The following is a 24,129-nucleotide window of genomic DNA, read 5'->3' as shown; positions in this document are numbered from 1 at the left end:
AGAGTAGGCCAGCTCTTGAAGTCCTCTTGCCCCGGGGAAATGTGAAATGGTTAGGTGTGTTCAGGAGGAATGCAGAGGTATAGACTTCAACTTCTCAATCTTTTATCTAGAATTACCTCTGGTTGCATGTATATGATTTATCGAGTTTATCAATCCATTCTTCTGCATTAAGATTTTTTAAAAAGATATATTTAGGATAAAGGCAAGGGCAGAATAACTCTTTTCTTACTCCCTTTGCATTTTTATTCTTCATACTGTTTTTCCTCCTTGGTGCTTGGCAATTCTCTGAAAATGCCTTCTTTCTCTGAGGATAGTCAGAAAGGTTTTAGTTCAGGAAGATTAGCAGGGTCTTTTAAGTAATCTTTCAACAGTAAAAACTAATTACTTGCCCAAACATGGAAAAAAATGTAACTTCATTCAGGATATGCCTTCATGCACAGCTTTTTCTGAGAGTACTTGTAAACTCCTGAGACTTTGTATTACCAAGAATGGTGGAAGTTTGGGGCACCTGTCCTGCTAGCCTAATGCCTTCTAGTGAGAACAGTTTACTGGAAATTTGTCCTGCCTTCATTTGTGGCGGTTCCAGTACCTTTTTGCTTTTTGAAGTTACTCTGAGCTCTACATCTTAGAGGTTGTGTTATATTCTTTGTCATAATGGATTTAGCACCTAAATTAAAGCCTGCTTGCTTGCTGCTGCTGCAGCTGCTGCTTCTTCTGTTTGCTTTTTAGCAATATCATTATAACATTAGCTCTGAAATTTAGGAGACAGATTGAGATGTAACCATACTGATTGTGTTAAAAGTTGCCATTTGGTTGGACATTTCTTTACTGATTTCCATATAGCCCAGTTTGTCCTAGAAGATAGCCATTTTATGGTTGTTGGCTACTTATTTACATATTCATTTTTAACATCTTGGTTAATTATGAACTCATGCAGCCATAAACTGATCTCTTTTTCTGAAATATGGGGTATAATGCCATCCCAGTATTTCCTAAGGGAACTTAAAGAAATCATAATATAAGGTTTCAGTGTCCATTTCTTCCAGAGGATGTTCTAGATTAGAAGACATCTGATGGGTCATTTGCTAGTTGAAGAGGTTGGGCTAGACATTTTTTCCAATTTTAAAATTTTATAAATTGTTATATATATTTATGTATACACATGTGGAATTTCTAGAAGGATTCACACTAAACTGGCAATAGTGTTTGCCTCTGGCAAGGGAGAGTAGGGAACTGGGTTATTAGGCTTTTCACTATGTACATTTCTATACCATTTGCATTTTTACCATGTGCATAGATTATTTTCTCAAATTAAAAAAAAAACTAGGAATTCTCATGTGGCTCAGGGTTAAGGATTCAACATTGTCACTGCTGTGGTTCAGGTTGCTGCTGTGATGTGGGTTCAGTCCCAGCCTGAGAACTTCCACAAGCCACAGGCACGGCCAAAGACAAAACAAAACAAAACTAGTGTTAAAAGAAATACAGTTTGGGAGTTCCCATCGTGGCGCAGTGGTTAACGAATCCGACTAGGAACCATGAGGTTGCGGGTTCGGTCCCTGCCCTTGCTCAGTGGGTTAACGATCCGGCGTTGCCGTGAGCTGTGGTGTAGGTTGCAGACGAGGCTCGGATCCCGCATTGCTGTGGCTCTGGCGTAGGCCAGTGGCTACAGCTCCAATTGGACCCCTAGCCTGGGAACCTCCATATGCCGCGGGAGCGGCCCAAAGAAAAAAAAAAAGAGATACAGTTTGAATGTGTTCCTTGTTGAAGAAGAGTAACCCGAAACATATAATACTCTAAGTATTAAAAATTAATCCAGTGGACTAAATATTAGGCAGTTCTTAAAAACGACTCCAAAGCAATATGGAAAAACTATTAATAAATGAAAAATGATCTATTATGGAGTTCCCTCATGGTGTAGAAAGTTAAGGATCTGGCATTGTCAGTGTCACTGCAGTGGCTTAGGTTGCTGCTATGGCACGGGTTTAATCCCTAGCCCAGAACTTCCACGAGCTACAGTGGAATTGGTTACATTAAAAAAAAAAAAAAAAAAAAAAAAAAGCTATGTGACTTTGTAAAGTGCACAAGTAACATAGTAGATTGTATAAGAAGAAATTAAACAGTGGTGTTGGGACTGTGAGCAAATGTTGTCTTTTCAAAAAATCTTTTTGGGAAAGTTAGTCATTCTTTAACTGATTTATTTTGTTAAAACTAAAGAGAAATTTAGTTCCAAAGCAGCCTTTGAGGCCTGAGGCCAAAGCCAGGATAGACTGGTCAGGTTCCTGAAGAAAATGGTTGTGGCTGGCAGAATCAGGAGGAAGGTGAGGTTAATTACTGTATAGCAGTAAAATGTACCTGTAGGCCCTCGATGTAAGGATAATGATGATAATAATAGCTAACCTGGAGTGCCAAACTACTTGGATTCCCATTGCTGAGCTGCAATGGGAACTCCCCAAGGGCCAGACACTTTGTCAAGCAGTTCCCTCTCATGGACTCAGTTCACTCCATAGACCCATTCACTCACCCCTCATGGGTAAGTGGTGGTGACATGATTGGAATCAGAGTCTGTCAGTACCCTTTACACCGGCCTGGCTGGCAGAAAGGTCCACAGCTGCTTTCTTGGTGCTTGGGCCCCTGCTGGCTCTGCCCTGGCTGGGAATTCTTCTATCTCCTCTGCTTTCTGCTCTCCTTAGAGAGGACAGAACAGAGCCAGCCTGGGGTGTGTCCTCTTGTCCTAGCTCTGCCACTCACTTCCTGTTTCGCCTGTGCATGACCCTGTTTATTTTGTCCCATTGTTCCTAAAATTGCAGGTAGATTTTTTTATGAGTGGGGCGGGGGTGGGGGGACAACCATAAGAACTCCCTCAGCCACCTCTTACCCCTGAGGTGCACCCCAGGACAGAGTCCACACTTGCCACACCCTTTTTGGCTGTTGTCTTTTCTCCTTTGATTATTTTTTTTTAGCTTGTACCTCCAATCTGCCAGACTAGACTATTTCCCAGAAATTCCTTTTTTTGTATTTTCAAAGTTTTATTGTCTACCTGTATTTTTTACCTCATTTTAATTGTCAGCTTGTGCCAGAGTTAGTCCAAAATGAGGAGCAAAATAGCTTCTTCGTAGATGTCATCTAATGATAAAATGACCATTTTATAGGAGTTCCCGTCGTGGCGCAGTGGTTAACGAATCCGACTAGGAACCATGAGGTTGCGGGTTCGGTCCCTGCCCTTGCTCAGTGGGTTAACAATCCGGCGTTGCCGTGAGCTGTGGTGTAGGTTGCAGACGCAGCTCGGATCCCGCGTTGCTGTGCCTCAGGCATAGGCCGGTGGCTACAGCTCCGATTCAACCCCTAGCCTGGGAACCTCCATATGCCGCGGGAGCGGCCCAAGAAATAGTAACAACAACAACAACAAAAGACAAAAAAAAAAAAATGACCATTTTATAAATTGCCTGATTTCCTTTCTTGGAACCCATTCCTTCACTGGAAGTCAGTAGAGCTTGTGCAGTCACAGTGCAGAGGCTGACCCAAGGCTGTAGTGATCTTTTACCCAAAGATCAGTACTGAGGGAAAAGATGAAGCCACTAATGCTTGGAAAAGGAATAAACCAGATTTTAAAAATATAAACCATTTCACATGCCCCAATCTTTATTTCAGTACAAGTTACCTACCTAGCTGTTATCAGCATGAAACATCAAGCTGGTTAATATGGATGTGTTTTTTGTTTGTTTTTGTTTTTATTTTATTTTATTATAGTTGATTTACAACAATAGGGATGTGTTGTTGTTTTTTTTAAATAGGGATGTGTTTTTAATCAAAGCATGCATTTTTATAGCCTCTAAGTCAGGGCACTTAAAGGTGAAAATTTCACAATTTCCTTTTAAACTAAATTTGGCTGTGTTTTGTTAAATCTTAACTACCTGACATTTAACACAGTCATTTTTTTTGGGGGGGGGGACACCTGCAGTTTGTGAAATTCCCAGGCCAAGGATCAAACTCACACCATGGCAGGAATCCAAGCCACTGCAGTGGCAATACCAGATCCTTAACCCGCTGTGCCACAAGAGAACTCCAACGCAGGGTTAATTAAGCCCAGACTTCATTCCTGAGAGTTAATTTTGTTTACTCTTTAGTTTACTTTCTAACTCCTTTCATATTTTAAACTTACTGCTTTGACACTCTAGAGATAAGTTAGAGTTGAGACATCACCCCACTTTACTGACTTTGAGGCATTTAATGGTGGACTGGGACCAGAAAGGCAGCTGCCTTCTGAAGGGCCACATTCAGGTTCAGTTTGAATGGAGGACAACCTCTCCAGCTGGGACTAATTTTGTGTTCTTTAGTTTCCCACAGTCAGATCACCCGCCTCTACAGCCGGTTCACCAGCCTGGACAAAGGAGAGAATGGGACTCTCAGGTAGGCAGTTCCTTTCTTTATTTTCTGGCAATGTCTGAATAGCTGCCTTTATCCAGGAGCAGATACCATAGGCATCTGGCTTGCAGAGAGCAAGGACCCCATTTCCTCACTCATCTTTGAGTATCATTAACCCATAAAGGACTTAAATAAGCAGAACAGTGGATTTAAATTTATCACCAGGGGGTTCCCGTCATGGCATAGTGGTTAACAAACCCGACTAGCATCCATGAGGACATGGGTTCAATCCCTGGCCTCACAGTAGGTTAAGGACCCAGCGTTGCTATGAGCCATGGTGTAGGTCGAAGTTCCGGCTCGGATCCTTGGCTGTGGTGTAGGCCAACAGCTGTAGCTCTGATTCAGCCCCTAGCCTGGGAACATCCATATGCCCCAGGAACGGCCCTAAAATGACAAAAGACAAAAAAAAATTTTATCACTAGATGCCTGCTGCCGTACTCCAGGTCCCCTTAGTTTGAGTGGTCATTGTACTGGTCCTACAAATATACCTTTGGAAATTTCAGCTCTCTTTGCCTGAGTTTTCCCACAGCCCTTTCCCAAACATGTTAGCTCTTAGGAGGTTGACCCATAGAAATCCAAGGTGGTCTAGGTTGTTTTGTCCTCTATCTCATTTCCTAACACAATCCATAACCCTAAGGTACATCAGTTTATATGTATTTTTTCTCTTTTTTTTTTGTCTTTTTAGTGCCACACCTGCAGCATGTGGAGGTTCCCAGGCCTGAGGTTAAATTGGAGCTGTAGCCACTGGCCTACACCACAGCTACGGCAACAAAGGATCCGAGCCTTGTCTGTGACCTACACCACAGCTCATGACAACACCAGATCCTTAACCCACTGAGCGAGGCCAGGGATTGAACCTGTGACATGGATACTAGTCAGATTCATTTCCACCGAGCCATGACAGGAACTCCAGTTTCTATGTATTAATCTTAGATAAGATATTCAATTTTTTAGTCTAAAGTAGTGGTTCTTGAAAGAGGACTGTTTTTCCCCTGAGTGGCCAAATATCAGGAGGCATTTTTGATTGACAGGACTGGGGAATGCTACTGATGTCTAATGGGTAGAGGCAGGAATGCTGCTGAACATCCTACAATTCACAGGTCAAAACCTCCCCACCTTGCCCAAATGTCAGTAGTGCCAAAGTTGAGAAACTAGTCTAGAGTAAGTGTATGATTAAGACTAATGTAATGCTCTATCATTTTATATTTGTAATTGTCTTCTCATAGTCAAACGAATATCTCCTTATTACCACCTCCCAACCTAATTCTCAGCAGCATTTTGTTGCCATTAGTCCTTAGCTTTGATGGACTGGTATGAAATGAAGCTATTTGCCTTTCTGGTGGCTGTCAAGAAACACGTTAGGACTTCTTTGGAAGGCTTCTAGCCTAGGTGTGGGATATAGCCTAAGTGGGAAGGGAACATAGTTTCTAAGCCTAATCTTCAGGTGGAAGAGCTAAAGGATGCTAGTAAATCCATAGGGCCATGTTCGTTTAGGGAAAATCTGGCATCGCTAAAAGCTGGGATTGACCAAAACCATGTTCCACTGTCAGTAAAGTCAATGATTATGGAATAACTATCATGTGAAAGACCACCGTAGGTGCTTTATCTTTGTCTTTTTTTTTTTTAATTGAGGCAAAATGCACATAGCATAAGATTTGCCATTTTGAAGTGTACGATTTAGTGGCATTAACTACATTCACAACATTGCATAACTACATTGTTTAGCTACGTATTACCGCAGTCTCATTCCAGGACATTTCATCAGCTCGCTGGAAATCTCATACCCATTGATTAGTCACTTCCCATTCCTCTCTCTCTGGACATTTCATATAAATGGAATCATACAGTATGTAGCCTTTTGTGACTGCTTTAACAGCATGTTTTTAAGGTTCTTCCATGTTGTAGAATATATCAGTACTTCTTTCTTTTTTATGGCTGAATAATATACCACTGTGTGCACATACCACATTTTGTTTATCCATTCATCAGTTGGTGGACATTTGGGGTTGTTTATTCCTTTTGGCTATTATGGACATTTTTGTGTGGACTTAATGTTTTAATTTTCTTGGGCCAAACTATTTTCCAGAGTGCTGTACTCTTTTACATTCCTACCAGCAAATTTAATGAGGGGTCATATTTCCCCATATCCTTACCAACACTTTTTATTTATTTATTTATTTATTTTAAGGGCCGTATACACGACACATGGAGGTTCCCAGGTTAGGGGTCCAGTTGGAGCTGTAGCTGATGGCCTATGCCACAGCCACAGCAACACCAGATCCAAGCAATCTGTACCACAGCTCATGGCAATACCTACTGGATCCTCAACTCACTGAGTGAGACCAGGGGTTGAACCTGTGTCCTCATGGACGCTACTCAGGTTTGTTTCCGCTGAGCCACAATGGGAACTTTGAGATTCATTTTCTTGTTTGACTTTATCCAGAAGACAAATGAGTTCAATATCCTGGATAAGCATTTGCTTTGTGTACACAGCGGTATCAGTCATTCCAGAAAGGAGTGTCACTGATCAGAACCATGATGCCAGTCTAATTCTTATTCTTTTCGTAGATAATCTTTTTTTTGGGGGGGGAGGGGTTAAATTTTATTTTATATACAAAGAACCAGCATTGTTTCTGCATAAGGTAGATGTCCCGGATGACCCATTGAAGGAAGCTTAGTCCAACTCAATGAAGCCAATATCCTTCGCGTACTGGCAGAAGTACTGGCGGCACATATTGAGGCCATATTTCCGGATCAGACTGTGCAGGTTTGAGCAGACATGGCAAGAGCGAGAACCCTGACCGAATTTTCTCGGATGGCTCCTATAGAGCTGCTGGTGACCCATCTTGCTTTCTTAGCTGCAACGAGGCAAAAGGCCGTTGATAATCTTTTTTTTCTCTCTCTCCGAAAGCTTCAAATACATCCTCTTGCTGTTCTGAAATCTGTTAAAGTTGTATCTTTTTCTGAGTTATTTTGTGTTATTCATTGCTCAGTATCAGGTGAACCTTCTCAACTAAAAATATATCCTTTTGAACGTTTTCTTCTGTTGTTTCTTTATTTCCTCCCCTTATTTTTTTATGGCATTTCTTTTGATTGGCGTTGGACTACCATGACTCGGTTTTTTCTCATATTTTCTGACTCTTTGATTTCCCCTTTGCTTCCTGAAAGATATCCTTGAATTTATTTTGAGGACCTTTTGATGAACTTATCCTCAATCATATTTTTAATTTCTAAGAAACTTTCTTGTTCCTGATGTCTGCTTTATCATAGTAGCTTATTTTTGTTTAACAGGTACAAAAACTTAACAAATGTCTGTTGGGTTACGTATTAGAATCTCTCAGAACTACCCTTTGTTCCCTGTATTATTATTATTTCTAATCTTGAGCCCATTCTTTTATTCTCTTAATTTTCCCCAAATATCTGTTGAGCATTTGTTGTCTGCTCATAATAATGAAAAAGCCTGGGCTGATTACTGTAGAAAATTGGCATGGACTTACTTGTGGTTGGGTTTTCCATTTCTTTCCCTGGATAGAAGGACTGACTTCAAGCCCTCTATATTCTGAACAGGGCTAAGAAGTGGGTGACCCTCACTTTAGTGTATGTGGACAGGGAGCATGGGCACAGACTTGCAACTCCCTTCCCCAAACAAAAGGACTATGTTCCTGAGGACCCCTCCTGCACTTGGCTGAAACCCTTCCCAGGTAGATTTTTTGGTTTTTCTTCATAGCAATTCTCTATTTTTATACTAGGGACAAAGGGTTTTATATTCTTGGAATGGGTGCTGGCAGCAGTGGGCAGCTGGCCCAGTCTTCTAAAGTTCCATTAGTTAATTTCCCAGAATGCTGCTGTCCTTACCTGTCATCTCTGCATGCAGTGCCTTGCTGAGACTGCAGGGCAGAGTGGCTGTGAACTCTGCTGCAGTTTCACGGCCTTCTTCTCTTACTTGTCACTCCATTTGCATCTATTTTCTGACTTCCAGAATTTGTCACAATCCCTTGTCTACTAGTACACTCCTCTCACCCTGGTTGTTTATGTTATGGATAGACAACATTCCTGTGTGTACATTTTTACCGACATTTCAGCGGGGTTTAGAAAATGAGAGGATATAAACATGTGGTCACTATGCTCCACCAAAAGTCAGGTATAGCCTTGCAAAATATTAAAATAAGAGGCAATGACTGGATTCAGCACTTACTGACACTTTCTATTTAGAAAAAAAAAAAATCTGTTATTAAAACAAAAAAAAGGTGTTCCCAGGGGGCCTAGTGGTTAAGGATCCAGCATTATCACTGCTATGGCTAAAGTAACTGCTCTGTCATGGATTCAATCCCTGGTCCACCGACCTGTGCATGCTGAGAGCATAGCCAAAAAGAAAAAAAATTATTGGAGTTTCCTTTGTGGCTGAGCAGGTTACGAATCCAACTAGTATCCATGAGGATGTGGGTTTGATCCCTGACCTCAGTCTATGGGTTAAGGATCTGGAGTTGCTGTGAGCTGTGGTGTGGGTCACAGACGCCACTCAGATCCTGCTCTGGCTGTGGTGTAGGCCAGCAGCTGCAGTGCTGCAGTGCTGATTCAGCCCCTACCCTGGGAACTTCCATATGTGGTGAGTGTGGCCTCCCTCTCCAGAAAAAAGAAAGAAAGAAAAAATTATTAATGATCTAACTTAAAATGTTAATTAAATGTTTTGGATAATGGAAACTATTGTCATTTCAGTGTTAATAAATGTAAATAATTACACAATAAATGTAAATAATAAATGATTCATCTCCATTATACCACTTAAATATGGAAAACTTTTCTTAATTAAATGTGTATTCCCATAGGTATGTCCAGTTAACAAAATTTTAATGTCCTCATTATGTGTAAGTCATCTAAGCATTGACTTTGAGTCCTTGAAATATAAGCAGTTAACTGTGAGGCTGCCTCTCTGTGTAAGAGAAGGAACTTGCACAGTGAAGATCAGTGTAGAGGGACGGCACTTCTGGTTACTAAAGTTCTCTCAAACACTGGTTTCTTAGAGGATCCAGGTTCCCGTGAATATCTGGAAAACCACTCTTCATTGCGAGGGGGTTTTTTGGGCCATGAAGAATGCCATTGTACGTGGTTCTGCTCTTAAATTTGCCTCCTACCAGTAATAGTATCTTAAATAATCTTCAAGGAAGATTTTCCTATGTATACCATGAGATGGAATATCACATTGGTAATTCTTTTTATGTGCACACACAAATCTGCACATTTATGATCTGTGGACCACTTGGAATATTATTTTTCTCCATTAGATTTCTGTTGGTGGACAAATTTGAGGAGCTAAGTTTTAGAGGAACTGTCCAGACGATTTCCATTCCACTATAGAACAACCAACAATAATTAAATATGTATTATTTAACAGTTTACAGGAATTCCCTTCGTGGCTCAGCAGAAACAGATCTGACTAGTACCCATGAGGACACAGGTTTGATCCCTGGCCTTGCGCAGTGAGTTAAAGATCCAGCATTGCCCTGAGCTGTGGTCTAGGTTGCAGACGCAGTTTAGATCACACATTGCTGTGACTGTGGCATAGGCTGGCAGCTACAACTCTGACTGGGCCCCTATCCTGGGAACTTCCATATGCCATGGGTTTGCCCCCCCCCCCAAAAAAAAAGAAAGAAAGAAAAGTTTACAAACTTTATTAATACTCTTTCACTTTTATGTTGATGCTTTCAACAGTATTCCCTTGGTCTTATAGACCCCATTCTATATACAATCAAAATTCTAAGAATAGAGTTAAAAAGTATCAAAAGACACGGTTTAGGTCCTTAGTGACATTGGAAGTCCAGGACTAGATCCTTCATTGAGCCTGAAGGAGTTCAGGCTAGGTTGTGGACTCGCCACCTGACACTAGACCTGGTATTTAAACTGTATCTTTTCAAAGCTAAAATTGCTTAAGCTTGTTAGACATTAAACTGAGGTATGTGGCCTTGCAATTCAAATCAGCCTTAATCTTCATTTAAAAGGGAGTAGTTATTGTTTCTTAACCTCTGTCAAACAAGAGGAGCAACATTTTGGTGATAAAGTGGACTTTGTATTAAAGAACACATTATGTAATAAGAACTTAGAACATGTTTGTTGACTTAAATAGCCAGGACCTCGGTAATTTTCTTTATCATTTTAAGCAACCCAGTTATCTTGTGAATGGCTTCTTCTGAGACATTACATGATACAAAACTTATTACTTTAGGTAATCAAGGAAGATGAGAATCCAGAGGGTTGTTTGGGTTTTTTGTTTTGTTTTTTAACCAGAGCTTTGTGCTCTGTCCCCTAGGTTAATTTCTGCCTGTGTCACCATCAGAGGTGGTGGATACAAGCTTGTTGAATTAAATAAGCACCTGTAAATGTTAAGCCTTAAGAGGATCAGGGAGTTGAAGGCACCTGGGTAAAAGAGGAACATTTCATTAGTATTTCATATGAAGAAGGTAGAGGAATAAGTTTTATCTCTTCCGTTAGATTTTGAGTTTATATTCCAATTTTCCCCCTCCTTTTTATCTGGAAATAATTTGAAACTTATGGAAAAGTTACAAGAAATAATACAAAGAACTTTCATACACCTGATACCTAGGTACCTAGATTTACCGTTTATTAACATTTGCCACATACTTCAGAGAGTATTTCCTATAACAAGGATATCTCATATCAAAATCAAGAAATTTAGCATTTTATACAGTTCTGTTATATAGTATTCCATATTCTGTGTGATCTGTATTCCATTTTTACCCTATGGTTTAGTCAGATCCTTCATAGCAGTTTTTTCCTGGTCTAGGATCATTCATTAAATTCATTTGTATGTCTCTTTAGTCCCCTTTGATTGAAAACAATACTCTGCCTTTCTCTGTCCCTCATGACACTGATATTTTGTGGTTATGTTGTAGACAGCTTTATATTCTTGATACAGAATATCAACCAAAAAAAAAAAAAAAAATCCCTTCGTGACTTAGCAGTTAACTAACTCGACTAGGATCCATGAGAATGTGGGTTTGATTCCTGGCCTTGCTCAGTGGGTTAAGGATCCAGCATTGCCATGAGCTGTGCTGTAGGTCACAGACACAGCTCAGATCCTGCGTGGCTGTGGCTCTGGCGTGGGTCAGCGGCTGTAGCTCTGATTCAACCCCTAGCCTAGTAACCTCCATATGTTGTGAGTGTGGCCCTAAGAAGCAAAAAATAATAATAGTAATACTTATGAATATTTTTTGGGAGAGCACCTTCCTTTCAAAAAGTTTATTTAATATGGGAAAGAAGTGTGTTTTTTTAGGGTTGCTTTGACTTATAGACAGACTTAAATTATAGATCTGGAGTTCCCTGGTGGCCTAGCATTTAAGGATTCAGTGTTGCCACTGCTGTCACTAGGGTGACAGCAAGCCCAGGAACTTCTGCATGCCAAACCTACAGCCAAAAAAAAAAAAAAAAAAAATTGCAGGTCTGCCACATTTTACCTTTGTAGCACCAGACAAGTTACTTTATCTCACTGACTCTCAATTTCCTCAGCTCTAAAAGGGTATAAAGTTAACATGTTAACGTGAAGAAATGAAATAAAGTATATAAACAGAGTTAGAGCAGCACATGATGTGTATCCAGTGAAGGGAAACTAACAATATTCACTTCAGCAGACCAACAAGTTGTGAGAGGATGACTGCTCTTGCCTGTTCCAGGGTTAAATACTTCTCTGGCTCTAGTCTGTGGAAGGCGATGGAGAAAAGCCAGTCCGAGCAAGGACATATGGAATCAGTTTTCACATTTTATTCTCTCTTTGGATTTAAATATCACCTAAGACTTCCTTGCATTTCATAGGTACTGTGTGTCTTCTTACCAAGGGTGCAGAGGCCTCTCTGAATTTTCCTCTCGTATTGAAGCTCTGCAGTGTTTGATACTTTGCAGTTGCTGTTCATTCTCCAAACTTAATAACTAAGTACAAAATGGTAATGTTCAAGGAATCATTTACAGGGATAGCTTAGTATTTGCTTCCCAGTTGGTTCACTGATATAACCTGTGTGCTGAATTCACTGGAATGTGGCATAGTCAAATCTGGCTTCTTCCACTCCTGAGTTGGTGCAAGAAACACTTGGCAATTATTAAAGTGCTATTCTTTGCAGTTATTTGGTATAATTTGCCACAGAAGTAAATTCCAGGGGGTAATATTCTTGCTAGGTTGTACACTGGCATGACTGAAGGAGTTCATGCTAAGGGCCAATGGTTTCTAACTCAAAGTGATTCTCGTGGCAGCCGGGAAGATTTCCAGCGGATTCCAGAACTTGCCATCAACCCATTAGGGGACCGGATCATCAATGCTTTCTTTCCAGAAGGGTGAGTCCTTGCTGTTGCTTCCTTTCTGGGGCTAATCTGGAATGTTGATATTGCTTGGTCATCTCAGACCATGACCCTCCTGGTTATATTGAGCCTCCCTAACTCAATCATATCTAGAATATGTCTACCCTCTTCCCTGTTGTAAACTTTGGATAGGTATCTGAGTCCATCTTCAAAATTCTGTCTTTAATCTCCCTATTTTTGATGTAAACTAAACTTTTAAAAACTTTGATTTGGAAATCATTTCAAATTTACAGAGAAGTTACAAAATTTGCAAATAGTACAGAGAACACCTTCTTTTACTCTATTGTTATATTGTTAACATTTTGCTTCATTTGTGTTTGCTGTTTCTCCAGTTCTAGCCAATAAAAACATCATTCAAGCCATATACATAATGACTACAAATTTTCTAGTGGCCACATTTAAAAAGTAAAAATAAATAGGTTAAATTAATTTTAGAGAAATAAGTTCAATTAACTTTGGCAATGTATATGCTATTTCACCCAATATTTCCAAAATATTACCATTTAATATGTAACCAATATTTTAAAATTATTATTATATTGTATATTCTTTTTCATATTAAGTTTTTTAAATCTGGTGTGTAATTTATTCTTACCACACCTATCAAGTGCTGTAATAATATTAATATATTATGTATTTTATTCTTTTTTTCCCAGCTTTAATGAGAAGTGACTGACATATAACATTGCATAAATTTAAGGTGTACAACATAGTGATTCTCTATATGTATATATGGAAAAATGATAACCACAATAGACTAATTAACACATTCATAACCTCACATAGTTACTTTTTTCTAGTGATGACAACTTTTAAGATCTCCCTCAGCAACTTTAAAAGATACAATTCAGTGTTGTTAACTGGTGTCACTATGCTGTACATTGCATTACCAGAATGTATTTATCTTACAACTGGAAGTGTGCACCCTTTGATTACCTTCATCTATTTCCTCCATTATCTATTTTATTCTAAATTATTATTTTTTCTTTCTACAGCCACACTCACAGCATATGGAAGTTCCCAGGCTAGGGGTCTTATTGGAACTGCAGCTGCAGGCCTGCGCCACAGCCGTGACAACACTGGATCAGGGCCACATCTGCGACCTATGCTGAAGCTTATAGCAATGCCAGATCCTTAACCCACTGAGCGAGGTCAGGGGTTGAGCACACATCCTCACGGAGACTTGTCGGGTTCTTAACCTGCAGAGCCACAGCAGGAAGGCCTATCCTAGAATATTATTGTGGGGAGTTCCTTGGTGGCACAGCAGGTTAAAGATCTGGAATTGTCTTTTCTGTGACCCAGGTTGTTGCTGCAGCGCAGGTTCAGTCTTTGGCCCCAGGATCTTTGCTGCATGCCACGGGTGCAGCTATAAAAAATATTATTGATTCTTCAGTTTTACCAGTTTATCTAATAATTTCCTTTTTAGTATGTTTCCTTCCTCTAGAACAGGAGCTAGTCTATCTCAGTTGTCACATCTCTTTAGCCTCCTTTAATCTGGAACATTACCACAGCCTTTATTTATTTTTTTCTGACATTGACAGCTAAGGATATAGTTCCTCTGCCACACACACATTTTCTCAAACAGATTTAGGTTTGTGTAATGTAAAACTAGGCTTTCGATATGCTTCACTACCTAATACACTGCCTTCAAAGTACTGAGTCAATATTTACTGATTTAAGTACCTTTTCTTGAGTAAAGCTTATGATATAATCTTGTTTTAAATAATCTCTCTAACAATCTCTTCCTGGTTCCTCGTGACTTGTTTATATGACCCAGAGAACTTTAAAATGTTATGTGGTTGCCAATTCTTAATAATGAGATAAAGTGTCGGTGAGAACACTATCGGGTGAAATAGGTAGAGAGGAAATTTTAGAACTCTGAATTGAGAGCAAAGGAATTTACAAGTTGAGAAATTTGTCACTCAATATATTTGAGTGACAGAGGGGAAGACTAGTTCATGTCTAGTTCACATGAACTAGAAGACAGGACTCTGTCTGAATGAGACCTGCCCTTTTCAGATTTATGTTGGCCGTGAGTAATGGCCTACACTTCCTCATTCCCCCGCTTTTTCTCTCCGTGAACTGCTCTGTTTGTTTCAGGTGTGGTTTCAGTGCTGAATTCTTCTCTTTTTTAACTTCCTTTTTTTTTGGCCATTTCTTGGGCCACTTTCTCAGCATATGGAGGTTCCCAGGCTAGGGGTTGAATTGGAGCTGGAGCCGCTGGCCTACGCCAGAGCCACAGCAACATGGGATCCAAGCCGTGTCTGTGACCTACACCACAGCTCACGGCAACGCCGGATCCTTAACCCACTGAGCAGGGCCAGGGATCAAACCTGCAACCTCATGGTTTCTAGTCGGGTTCATTAACCACTGAGCCACGAAGGGAACTCCTAACTTCCTTTTTTTAGCCCATGCAGAGAACTGAACCCTGTCCAGAGATATCTTTCGCTTCTATGCTTTGTATCTAGACTTTTTACAATGAAAAGTAAACCTCACAGAGCCATTTTGCCAACTTTTTTTTTTTTTTTTTTCAGTATTCCTTAGTCACTATTGATTATTTGATGAAGCAGCTTGTGGAAAGCTGTTGTATAAAGGCCAAACCAACTTTGTTATGACGATAGTGTTGCCAGTCATCCTATCCATTCATCTCTTGCTAATTGACAATGTGTGCTGATGTATTTGAGGTGTATATGAGGAAGCCAAGGATGGCACTGGGCTACACTGCTAGACTCTTAGCAAGCAGCGCCTCTGTTTCTTGCTCTAATCAGATACAGATATTTGGCTTCTGGGTTTTTGTCATATGCTAGTTCAATTTGTTTTTAAAGAATGAGATTTGAAAGTAGAACATTAGTGGAGTTCCCGTCATGGCACAGCAGAAACAAATCCAACTAGGAACCATGAGATTTTGGGTTCAATCCCTGACCTCGCTCAGTGGGTTAAGGATCCAGTGTTGCTGTGAGCTGTGGTGTAGGTCGCAGACATGACTCGGATCTGGCGTTGCCGTGGCTGTGGCATAGGCCAGAAGCTGTAGCTCCGATTAGACCCCTAGCCTGGGAACCTCCATATGCCACAGGTGTGGCCCTAAAAGGACAAAAGACCAAAAAAAAAAGAAAGAAAGTAGAACATTAGCATTTAGTTCTCTCTCTCTCTCTCTTTTTTTTTTTTTTTTTTTTTGTCTTTTCTTGGGCCGCTCCCACAGCATATGAAAGTTCCATATGACTCAAATCTTATTACACATTACTTTATTCCTCAGCTCTTACTCACATTTTTTAGAGATACTGTTCCATTAGCAGTATAGCTTCCTTAAAGAATGAAAGGTCATTCTTTTGAGTACAAGGGGCTCACGAGCTAGCTTTTGAACTTTACCTTTAAAAGGTTTCTCAGAGTTCCCGTCGTGGCACAGTGGTTAACGAATCCAACTAGGAACCATGAGGTTGCGGGTTCGGTCCCTGCCCTTGCTCAGTGGGTTAACGATCCGGCGTTGCCGTGAGCTGTGGTGTAGGTTGCAGACGCGGCTCGGATCCCGCGTTGCTGTGGCTCTGGTGTAGGCCGGAGACTACAGCTCCGATTAGACCCCTAGCCTGGGAACCTCCATATGCCGCGGGAGCGGCCCAAGAAATAGCAAAAAGACCAAAAATAAAAAAATAAAAAAAATTAAAAAAAATAAAAGGTTTCTGATCTGTGTGTATACCTGGCACTTACGAGACCTGACATTCCGCAACTATTTAATGGGCCACACAAAGACTAGGATTTATTTTTAGGTAGCCCCAGCAACCAGGCAACTTGTTCTTTCCATGGCTTCTTAAATAAATAGTTGTGTCACATGGGACATTCTTTTTTTTTTTTTTTTTTTTTTTTGCTTTTTAGGGCCTCACCCTAAAAAAACATATGGAAGTTCCCAGGCTAGGTGTTGAATCAGAGCTATAGCTTCCAGCCTATACCACAACTACAGTAACACAGAATGCTTAACCCATTGAGCAAGGCCAGGGATGGAACCTGCATGGTTATTACTGAGCCACAATGGGAACTCTGACATTCTTTTTTTAATACTAAAAACCATTCTTTATTCATTTAAGTTTTAGGATTAATTCTTATAAGGTTACTGATTAGCCTCTGGCACAATAAAAAGATTTTCTATAGTATTAAGTACCCAAAAAGCTTTATACACAGAAGTCTTCCAAAACATTATGGGGAAGGAGTTCTCTGGTAGCTCAGCAGGTTAAGGATCCTGCATTGTCACTGCAGGCTCTCTTTACTGCTGTGGCATGGGTTCGATCCCTGGCCCAGGAACTTCCCTGTGCCAGGGATATGGCCAAAACAAACAGAAAAGCAAACATTATGGGAAAAATATCTATCCAATTATGAGGAAATAATAAAATCATAATACAGCTGTACAGTTATTATACAGATGGTTAAAATGTTTCAAATTGTTTATATTGATTCGATATATGCTTAAAAGTTTAAAAATAAGAAGGATATAAAATTATATGTGTACTATATTCCTAATTATCCAAAAAGCATAGGAAAATTACTGGGAGAAAATATATTAACAATGATTGTAATTGATTGGTAGAACTAGGGGTGGTTTTCTTTCAACTTTTTACCAAATTTCCAAAAATGTTTTTATTACTTCTATAACTAATTAAAATTTATTTCAAAAGCAGCTTTTTCTTAAAATGCTTTAACCTTAAAATATTACTAGGTATTTGTGACTACAGGGAAGACATTGGGAGATGGTTGGGGAGTCATTGGGTTGAAATGACTAACTTCATGTTTGCTGTAGAGTCTGAAGCAGTGAGTTCAGGTTCTGGCTTGCCTGATAGCACATCCCTGGTGCTACTCAAAATCCTCTTTGGGAAAAAGAGATATAAGTAAATTCAATAGGTAAGTCCTATTACCTCTCTAAGTCTGGTTAATCATTTATAAAAGTGGGAATAATTATACCTTACAAAGTAGAGTCAAGACTTAACTGGAGATACTTTATGAGTCCTAAATTACCATGCATATGGGAAGAGACCTCACTAAATGGACTTTCAGGCAACGGTAGCTAAAATTGTTGCCAAAGTATTGAATTCATAAGAAATAATCACTTGATTGACGTGATGTTCTATTTGTTATATTTCCCAATCAGAGAGGACCAGGTAAACTTCCGTGGCTTCATGAGAACTTTGGCTCATTTCCGACCCATTGAGGATAATGAAAAGAGCAAAGATATGAATGGACCAGAACCACTCAATAGCCGAAGCAACAAACTGCACTGTAAGGAGATAAAGTCTTCTGGCTTAAAGTATCTTCTTTTCATTTCTTAAAAATCATTTATTTAGTCCTTCATTCATTGAGCAAATATTTGCTTAAGCAAAGTGATTAAGAGCTCAGACCCTGGAGCTAAACTGGCTGGGTTTGAATCCCAGCTCTGTCACTTTTTGGCTGTGTGACTTTGGGCAAGTTACTTAAAATCTTTGGACCTCAGTGTCCTCTTTTGTAAAATGGGATATTAAGGGGTTTTGCATAGGAAGGTTGTGGGGATTTAATGAGTATGTCAAGTACATCAAACAGCACCTGGCAGTAAGAGTTAGCTACTAATATATCCTGTGTTCCAGAGTGACAACAATGAAAAGACACAGCCCATCATAAAATGTGATTCACGTAGGGGTGGACAGCTGAGTTAGTGTAAGATTAAATTTTTCTCCCCATGCCTCTTGCCTCCTTTCTTTGGATACTTGTTAGATTTCCCTCTGCCCTTTGTTGGTCCATGTATGATATTGCTTAATCCCTTACAGTACTTCTCCAAGAAATTAAAATTGAATTTCTTTTTTCATTCACCACAAGTGAAATTGTGTTGACTTGATTGAGCCCAGGCTTCTCTTACCAGGGTGCGCAATAGTGTCTAGTGAGGTCCGTGGAGCCACAAACTAAGTGGGGCCCATCAAGTTTTTACTGGATGATTTATTTAAAGAAAAATCAAGAAGTCTTTTTTTTTTTTTTTTTTTTTGTCTTTTTGTCTCAAGAAGTCTTTTTAATGGAGTTCCTGTCATGGCATAGTGGAAACGAATCTGACTAGGAACCATGAGGACTCAGGTTCGATCCTTGCATTACTCATTGGGTTAAGGATCCAGCGTTGCCGTGAGCTGTGGTGTAGGTCGCAGACACGGCTCAAAGCTGGCGTTGCTGTGGCTGTGGCGTAGGCCAGCAGCTGTAGCTCCCATTCGACCCCTAGCCTGGGAACCTCCATATGCCGCGGGAGCGGCCCAAGAAATAGCAACAACAACAACAACAACAACAACGAAAGACAAAAACAAAAAAAACAACAAAAAAAAATATTGAAACAGGTACATAATGGAATGTAATGCCAAATGTTTGTACATTTGAAAGATGGTACATGAGGCTTGAACTTTTAATTTGTGGCCTGTGGGCCATATGCTCAGATCTTCCTAGCTATAGGAATATGAGTTCACTCCTCTGGTGATATTTCAAGTAAATGGTTTGAGAAGTACTTAAATAATTATCCTCATATAAGACAGGGAAGTTTTTTTTTTTTATTTTAATTTTTTAAATTATAGCTGATTTACATTGTGCTAATTTCTGCTGTACAGCAAAGTGACTCAGTAATACAAAACATACTTTTTTTTTTTTTTTTTTTTTTGGTCTTTTTGCCTTTTCTAGGGCTGCTCCCATGGCATATGGAGGTTCCCAGGCTAGGGGTCCAATCGAAGCTGTAGCCACCGGCCTACGCCACAGCCACAGCAACTCGGGATCTGAGCCATGTCCGCAACCTACACCACAGCTCATGGCAACGCCGGTTCCTTAACCCACTGAGCAAGGCCAGGGATCGAACCCGCAACCTCATGGTTCCTAGTCGGGTTCGTTAACCACTGAGCCACGATGGGAACTCCCTTGGATACTTTATGTTTACTAGTGAATTCCTTCAAGTCTAAACACTGTTTGAGGCAAAGCCTTGCATCTTAATGTTTTATGGGTTTTAGCATATTTTAGTACATGTTTGCCTGATGTTGGCATTAGTATAGCAGAAATTTTCTAATTCAGTTTTGTCAGAGCAGGAGTTGACCAATAATTGGAAAAGTCAGGTATAGCATAGAATCATAGAAAACGATACATGGTTTAACATTTTTATTCACTTTAAATGTTTAAAAGCACATTCACTGGCCAGTTTTTGGATGTAAGATCAAGAGTTATTCTGTTTGATTAGTTTTAGTAAAAGTCTACTGATGGGAGTTGTGTGTTGTTTTTCCATAGAACACATCTATAATGTATAATCTAAGGTTTCTGGTTGCACTTTCCTTTCAGTGGAAAGAGAATTTAATCATAAAGCATTCTGAGAATAGCATCTTTCTGGTGTTTACATTTTTCCCTTGGACTTTTGCAGTTTTTCTGTCAAACCTACTTTAGTTACAGTTTAGGGGTTCTTTCAGTGACTTAAAAATTGACTCTTTCAGAGTTCCCATTGTGGCTTAAGGTAATAAAACTGTCTAGTCTCCATGAGGACTTGGGTTCGATTCCTGGCCTTGCTCAGTGTGTTGCCCTGAGATGTTGTTTAGGTCACAAACGTGGCTTGGATCTGGCATTGCTGTGGCTGTGGCACAGGCTAGCAGTTACAGCTCTAATTGGACCTCTAGCCTGGGAACTTCCATATGCTGCAGGTATAAAAAACAAAAACAAAGCAAAACAAAACTTGGAGTTCCCTTCGTGGCTCATTGGTTAACGAACATGACTAGCATCAGTGAGGACACGGGTTTGATCCCTGGCCTCGCTCGGGGGCTTAAGGATCTGGACCCCTTGCCTACGAACCTCCAAATGCCTCTGGTGTGGCCTAAAAAAAAAAAAAACCCTTTCCAATCAATTATAATTTTTTTTTGTGCTCTTCGAAACCATGCGTGCTTTTCTAATCCAGGATTAGAGGAGGCTTTAAAGGTTATCAGGTATAACACAGACTTGCTACCTGAGTTCCCTCTACAGTGTGGGCTCTACTTTTTTCAAGTTATGAATTCCCTTGGCAGTCTGGTAAATCCTATCCACACCATCTCAGAATGTTTGTGAATACATAAAATAAAATACATGGGATCATAAATGAAACCAATTATATTGAAATACAGTTAACAAAATGTTCAAAGAACTTTGTGATACAGTAATAGAGGTGCTTCATTATTAAACGCTAAATAACAGGATGTGACACTGGAGTCCTGTAGCTGTGGAAGAGCTCTGAATCTTGAATGTGATGGTGGTTACATGAAACTACATAGATGATAAAATTGCATAGAACTACACACCTGTGTACATACACATATGGTGAAATCTGAACAAACTCTCTCAGTTTCCTGGTTTTGATGGTGCATTACAGTTACATGAGATGTCACCATCAGGAGAGGCTGAGATGAAGGTATATGCAAGGTGTCAGGGAGATACCTGTATGCCCACATCCATGGCAGCATTGTTCACAATAGCTAAAACGAGAAAGCAACCCAAATGTTCATCAGAGAATGAATGGATAAGCAAATTCATTAATTCATTTTGACCCAAAAGAAAATATTCCAGGTAGCATCAGTGAATCTGGTAGTTACTTAGTGTTAAGATGCCGTCACCTGACTTTACTAGTAGGGAAACTTATTATCTCACTTTACAAGCATGGTGGGGCAAGCATCAGGGTTGATGGTGCCATCAAGGACCTGAGTTTTTCCTATTGCTCTGCTCTGCCATCTGAAGGTTCTGCTTCATCCAAAGGCGTGACTCCTCATGGCCACATGAGGACTTTCAGTGGCAGCTGGGCTATATGCTTCCCTGTTCATATCTGACAGTGGAAGGGAAAGACAGAAACAGAAAGGCAGAATGCCCCCCTAACGCCATGGATGAGCTTCTGTTAAGAAGGCCTGAGTGCCACAGAAATGGCAAGCTTTGGAGTGAGCTAGAATATTAAGTGCCGTGCAAGTTATGCATGGTTTTTACCAGTACTTTGGTCTTGGCTTTCAGAGCAACTTGTACAGGAAGATGAACATGAATTAGAATTCTGTTGCATTCTCTGTGTTAGGATCACATTCATGTCATTAGACCAATGAAACCAAAGCTATAAGAGGGGAGTCCTGGATGTTTGTTTCTCTGTCTATATGTTGGTTTTCTCTAAATTTCCCACAGAGCTTGTTGGAAGCATCAGGAAAGTACCTCTTATTGTAGACTGATAGCAATTGAACTTTATACACCTGCAAACACATTTGCCACTAAGGCAAATTTGTTTATAATCCATCTTCTTCAGAGAAAAGTCTCTTGAGTAACTCTGAGAGCTTTGTCCTGTTTCTTCTTTTTTTTTTTTTTTTTTTTTCCTCCTCTTTTTTGGTCACCCTGTGGCATATGGAGTTCACTGGCCAGGGATCAGATCCAAGCCACAGTTGAAACCTATGTGGCAGCTGTGACAGCACTGGATCCTTTAACCTACTGTGCCAGGCCAGAGATTGAACCTGTGTCCTAGTGCCACAGAAGTGCCATCAATCCTGATGAGTTACAGCAGGAACTCCTGTCCTGTTTCTTTTTTATGTCAAGGACAGTCACCAAGGCTGAACTGTACCTATGTAGGCACAGGCCCAAGCACAGAGTACTGCTGCTGTTTGTCTCCTAGGAATAGTTCCTTATTGTTCTCCTCTTTAGGTCAGTGAGGTTACAGTGATTTATGTGGAAGGTAAAACCCAACCCATCTGAGAATGCTTCAGGGTAGGGTTAGTAAGGGAGAGACCTATAAGCATCTTTTTTGTTTTTGTTTTTTTTGTATTTTTAGGCCACACTCGTGGCATATGGAAGTTCCCAGGCTAGGGGTTGAATTGGAGCTGCAGCTGCCAGCTCATGCCACAGCCACAGCAACACGGCATCTCAGCCGTGTCTATGCCCTACACCACAGCTCACAGCAACACCAGATCCTTAACCTACTGATGGCGCCAGGAATCAAACCCGAGTCCTCATGGATACTAGTCAGATTTGTTTCTGCTGAGCCATGATGGGAGCTCCTGGTTAAAGTTTTTTATAACACGTAATGAGTGATGTGGGGAATGAGTCTGTATGAAGATATTTTATTTGGATGATGATTGTTCAGGTGGAATTTGGGAGAAGTGCCAAGAACAAACTGAGTAGCATTATTCATAACAGCCAAAAGGTGGAAGCAACACAAGTATCCATCAACAGATGAATGGTATATATATCCAAAGAAAAATCATTTAGCCTTAAAAAGGAAATTCTGGGAGTTCCTGCTGTGGCATGATGGAATCAATCAGTGGTGTCTTGGGAGTGTTGGAACACAGGTTCAATCCCTGGCCTGGCACTTGGTTAATCGTTAAGAATCCAGTGTTGCAGCAGCTGCAGCTTAGATTGCAACTGTGGCTTCAATATGGTTCCTATGTGAGAATTCCATATGCTGTGGGGCAGCCAAAAATGGAAAAAAAAAAAAAAAAAGGAAATTCTGTCATGTTATATCATGGATAAATTTACTTATGCTAAATAAAAATAAGCCAGACACAGAAGGATGAATATTCCTTGATTCCTCTTGTTTGAGGTTCTTAGAGTAGTCAGATTCATAGAATGCTGCCAGAGCCTAGAGACAGGGGGAAATGGGGAGTTATTGTTTAATGGGTCAAAATTTCACTTAGGGAAGATGAAAAAGTTCTAGAGATGGAGTTGGTGGTGATAGTTACACAATAGTGCAAACATACTCAACTGTACTCTTGAAAAGGGTCAATTTTATGTTATTTTTTCATAGCTTTTTTTTTTTAAAGAAATAATTGTAATTAAAAGGTAAAGGTTTGACCTAGGTCATTCATTTGGTCTTATATTAAGTAAATGTTTGAGCAGCTTCTATTTGCCAGGTACTCTTTTAGGCCCAGGATGGTATATACATCAGACAAGGTCTTTGCTTTCATAGAGCTTATGATCTAATAAGGGAGACAAACTACATGGAAAAAAGACAAATGAATAAACAGGATTTGTGATCATGGCAAGTTCTGTGAAGGAAATGAATAAAGTGAGATGAGAAGGTCATGGGGGGTTGTCACTGCTTTAGAATGAGTAGTCAGGAGTTCTGTCATGGCTCAGCGGAAACGAATCTGACTAGCATCCTTGAGGATACAGGTTCAATCCCTGGCCTCACTCAGTGGGTTAAGGATCCAGTGTTTCTATGAGCTGTGATATATGTCGCAGGCACAGCTCAGGTCTGGTGTGGCTGTGGCGTAGGCTGGTAGCTACAGCTTCAATTTGACCCCTAGCCTGGGAACCTCCATATGCCGCAAGCGTAGCCCTGAAAAAAAAAAATGACTTGTCAGTGAAATTTCTCTGAGAAGTTGAAACTCTAGCTAAGAG

General features: G+C 40.2%; 1 protein-coding gene and 1 pseudogene across 2 annotated transcripts in view; one reads left to right on the top strand and one right to left on the bottom strand.

Moving 5' to 3' along the window:
• CHP1 (calcineurin like EF-hand protein 1) overlaps window positions 1-24,129 on the top strand; it is a 38,450-nt gene that overhangs the window by 4,432 nt on the left and 9,889 nt on the right. Inside the window, exons 2-4 of one of the 2 annotated variants that reach the window (XM_013993169.3) lie at window positions 4,335-4,407; window positions 12,679-12,759; window positions 17,915-18,042. In XM_013993169.3, coding sequence (XP_013848623.1) covers window positions 4,335-4,407; window positions 12,679-12,759; window positions 17,915-18,042 — 282 coding nt within the window. The remainder of the gene's footprint in view (window positions 1-4,334; window positions 4,408-12,678; window positions 12,760-17,914; window positions 18,043-24,129) is intronic. The other variant, XM_084974793.1, reaches the window with a different exon arrangement.
• LOC110261359 (small ribosomal subunit protein uS14 pseudogene) lies at window positions 7,097-7,407 on the bottom strand (annotated as a pseudogene).

The sequence above is a fragment of the Sus scrofa genome, chromosome 1 (assembly GCF_054392235.1).
Source record: "Sus scrofa isolate SSC_HxYL_T2T_F1_AM1 chromosome 1, Sscrofa_HxYL_maternal_Yorkshire_Landrace_v2.0, whole genome shotgun sequence".
Taxonomy (NCBI): Eukaryota; Metazoa; Chordata; class Mammalia; order Artiodactyla; family Suidae; genus Sus; species Sus scrofa.
The sequence above is the reverse complement of the archived record's forward strand: the minus strand, read 5'-3'. Positions and strand labels throughout refer to the sequence as shown.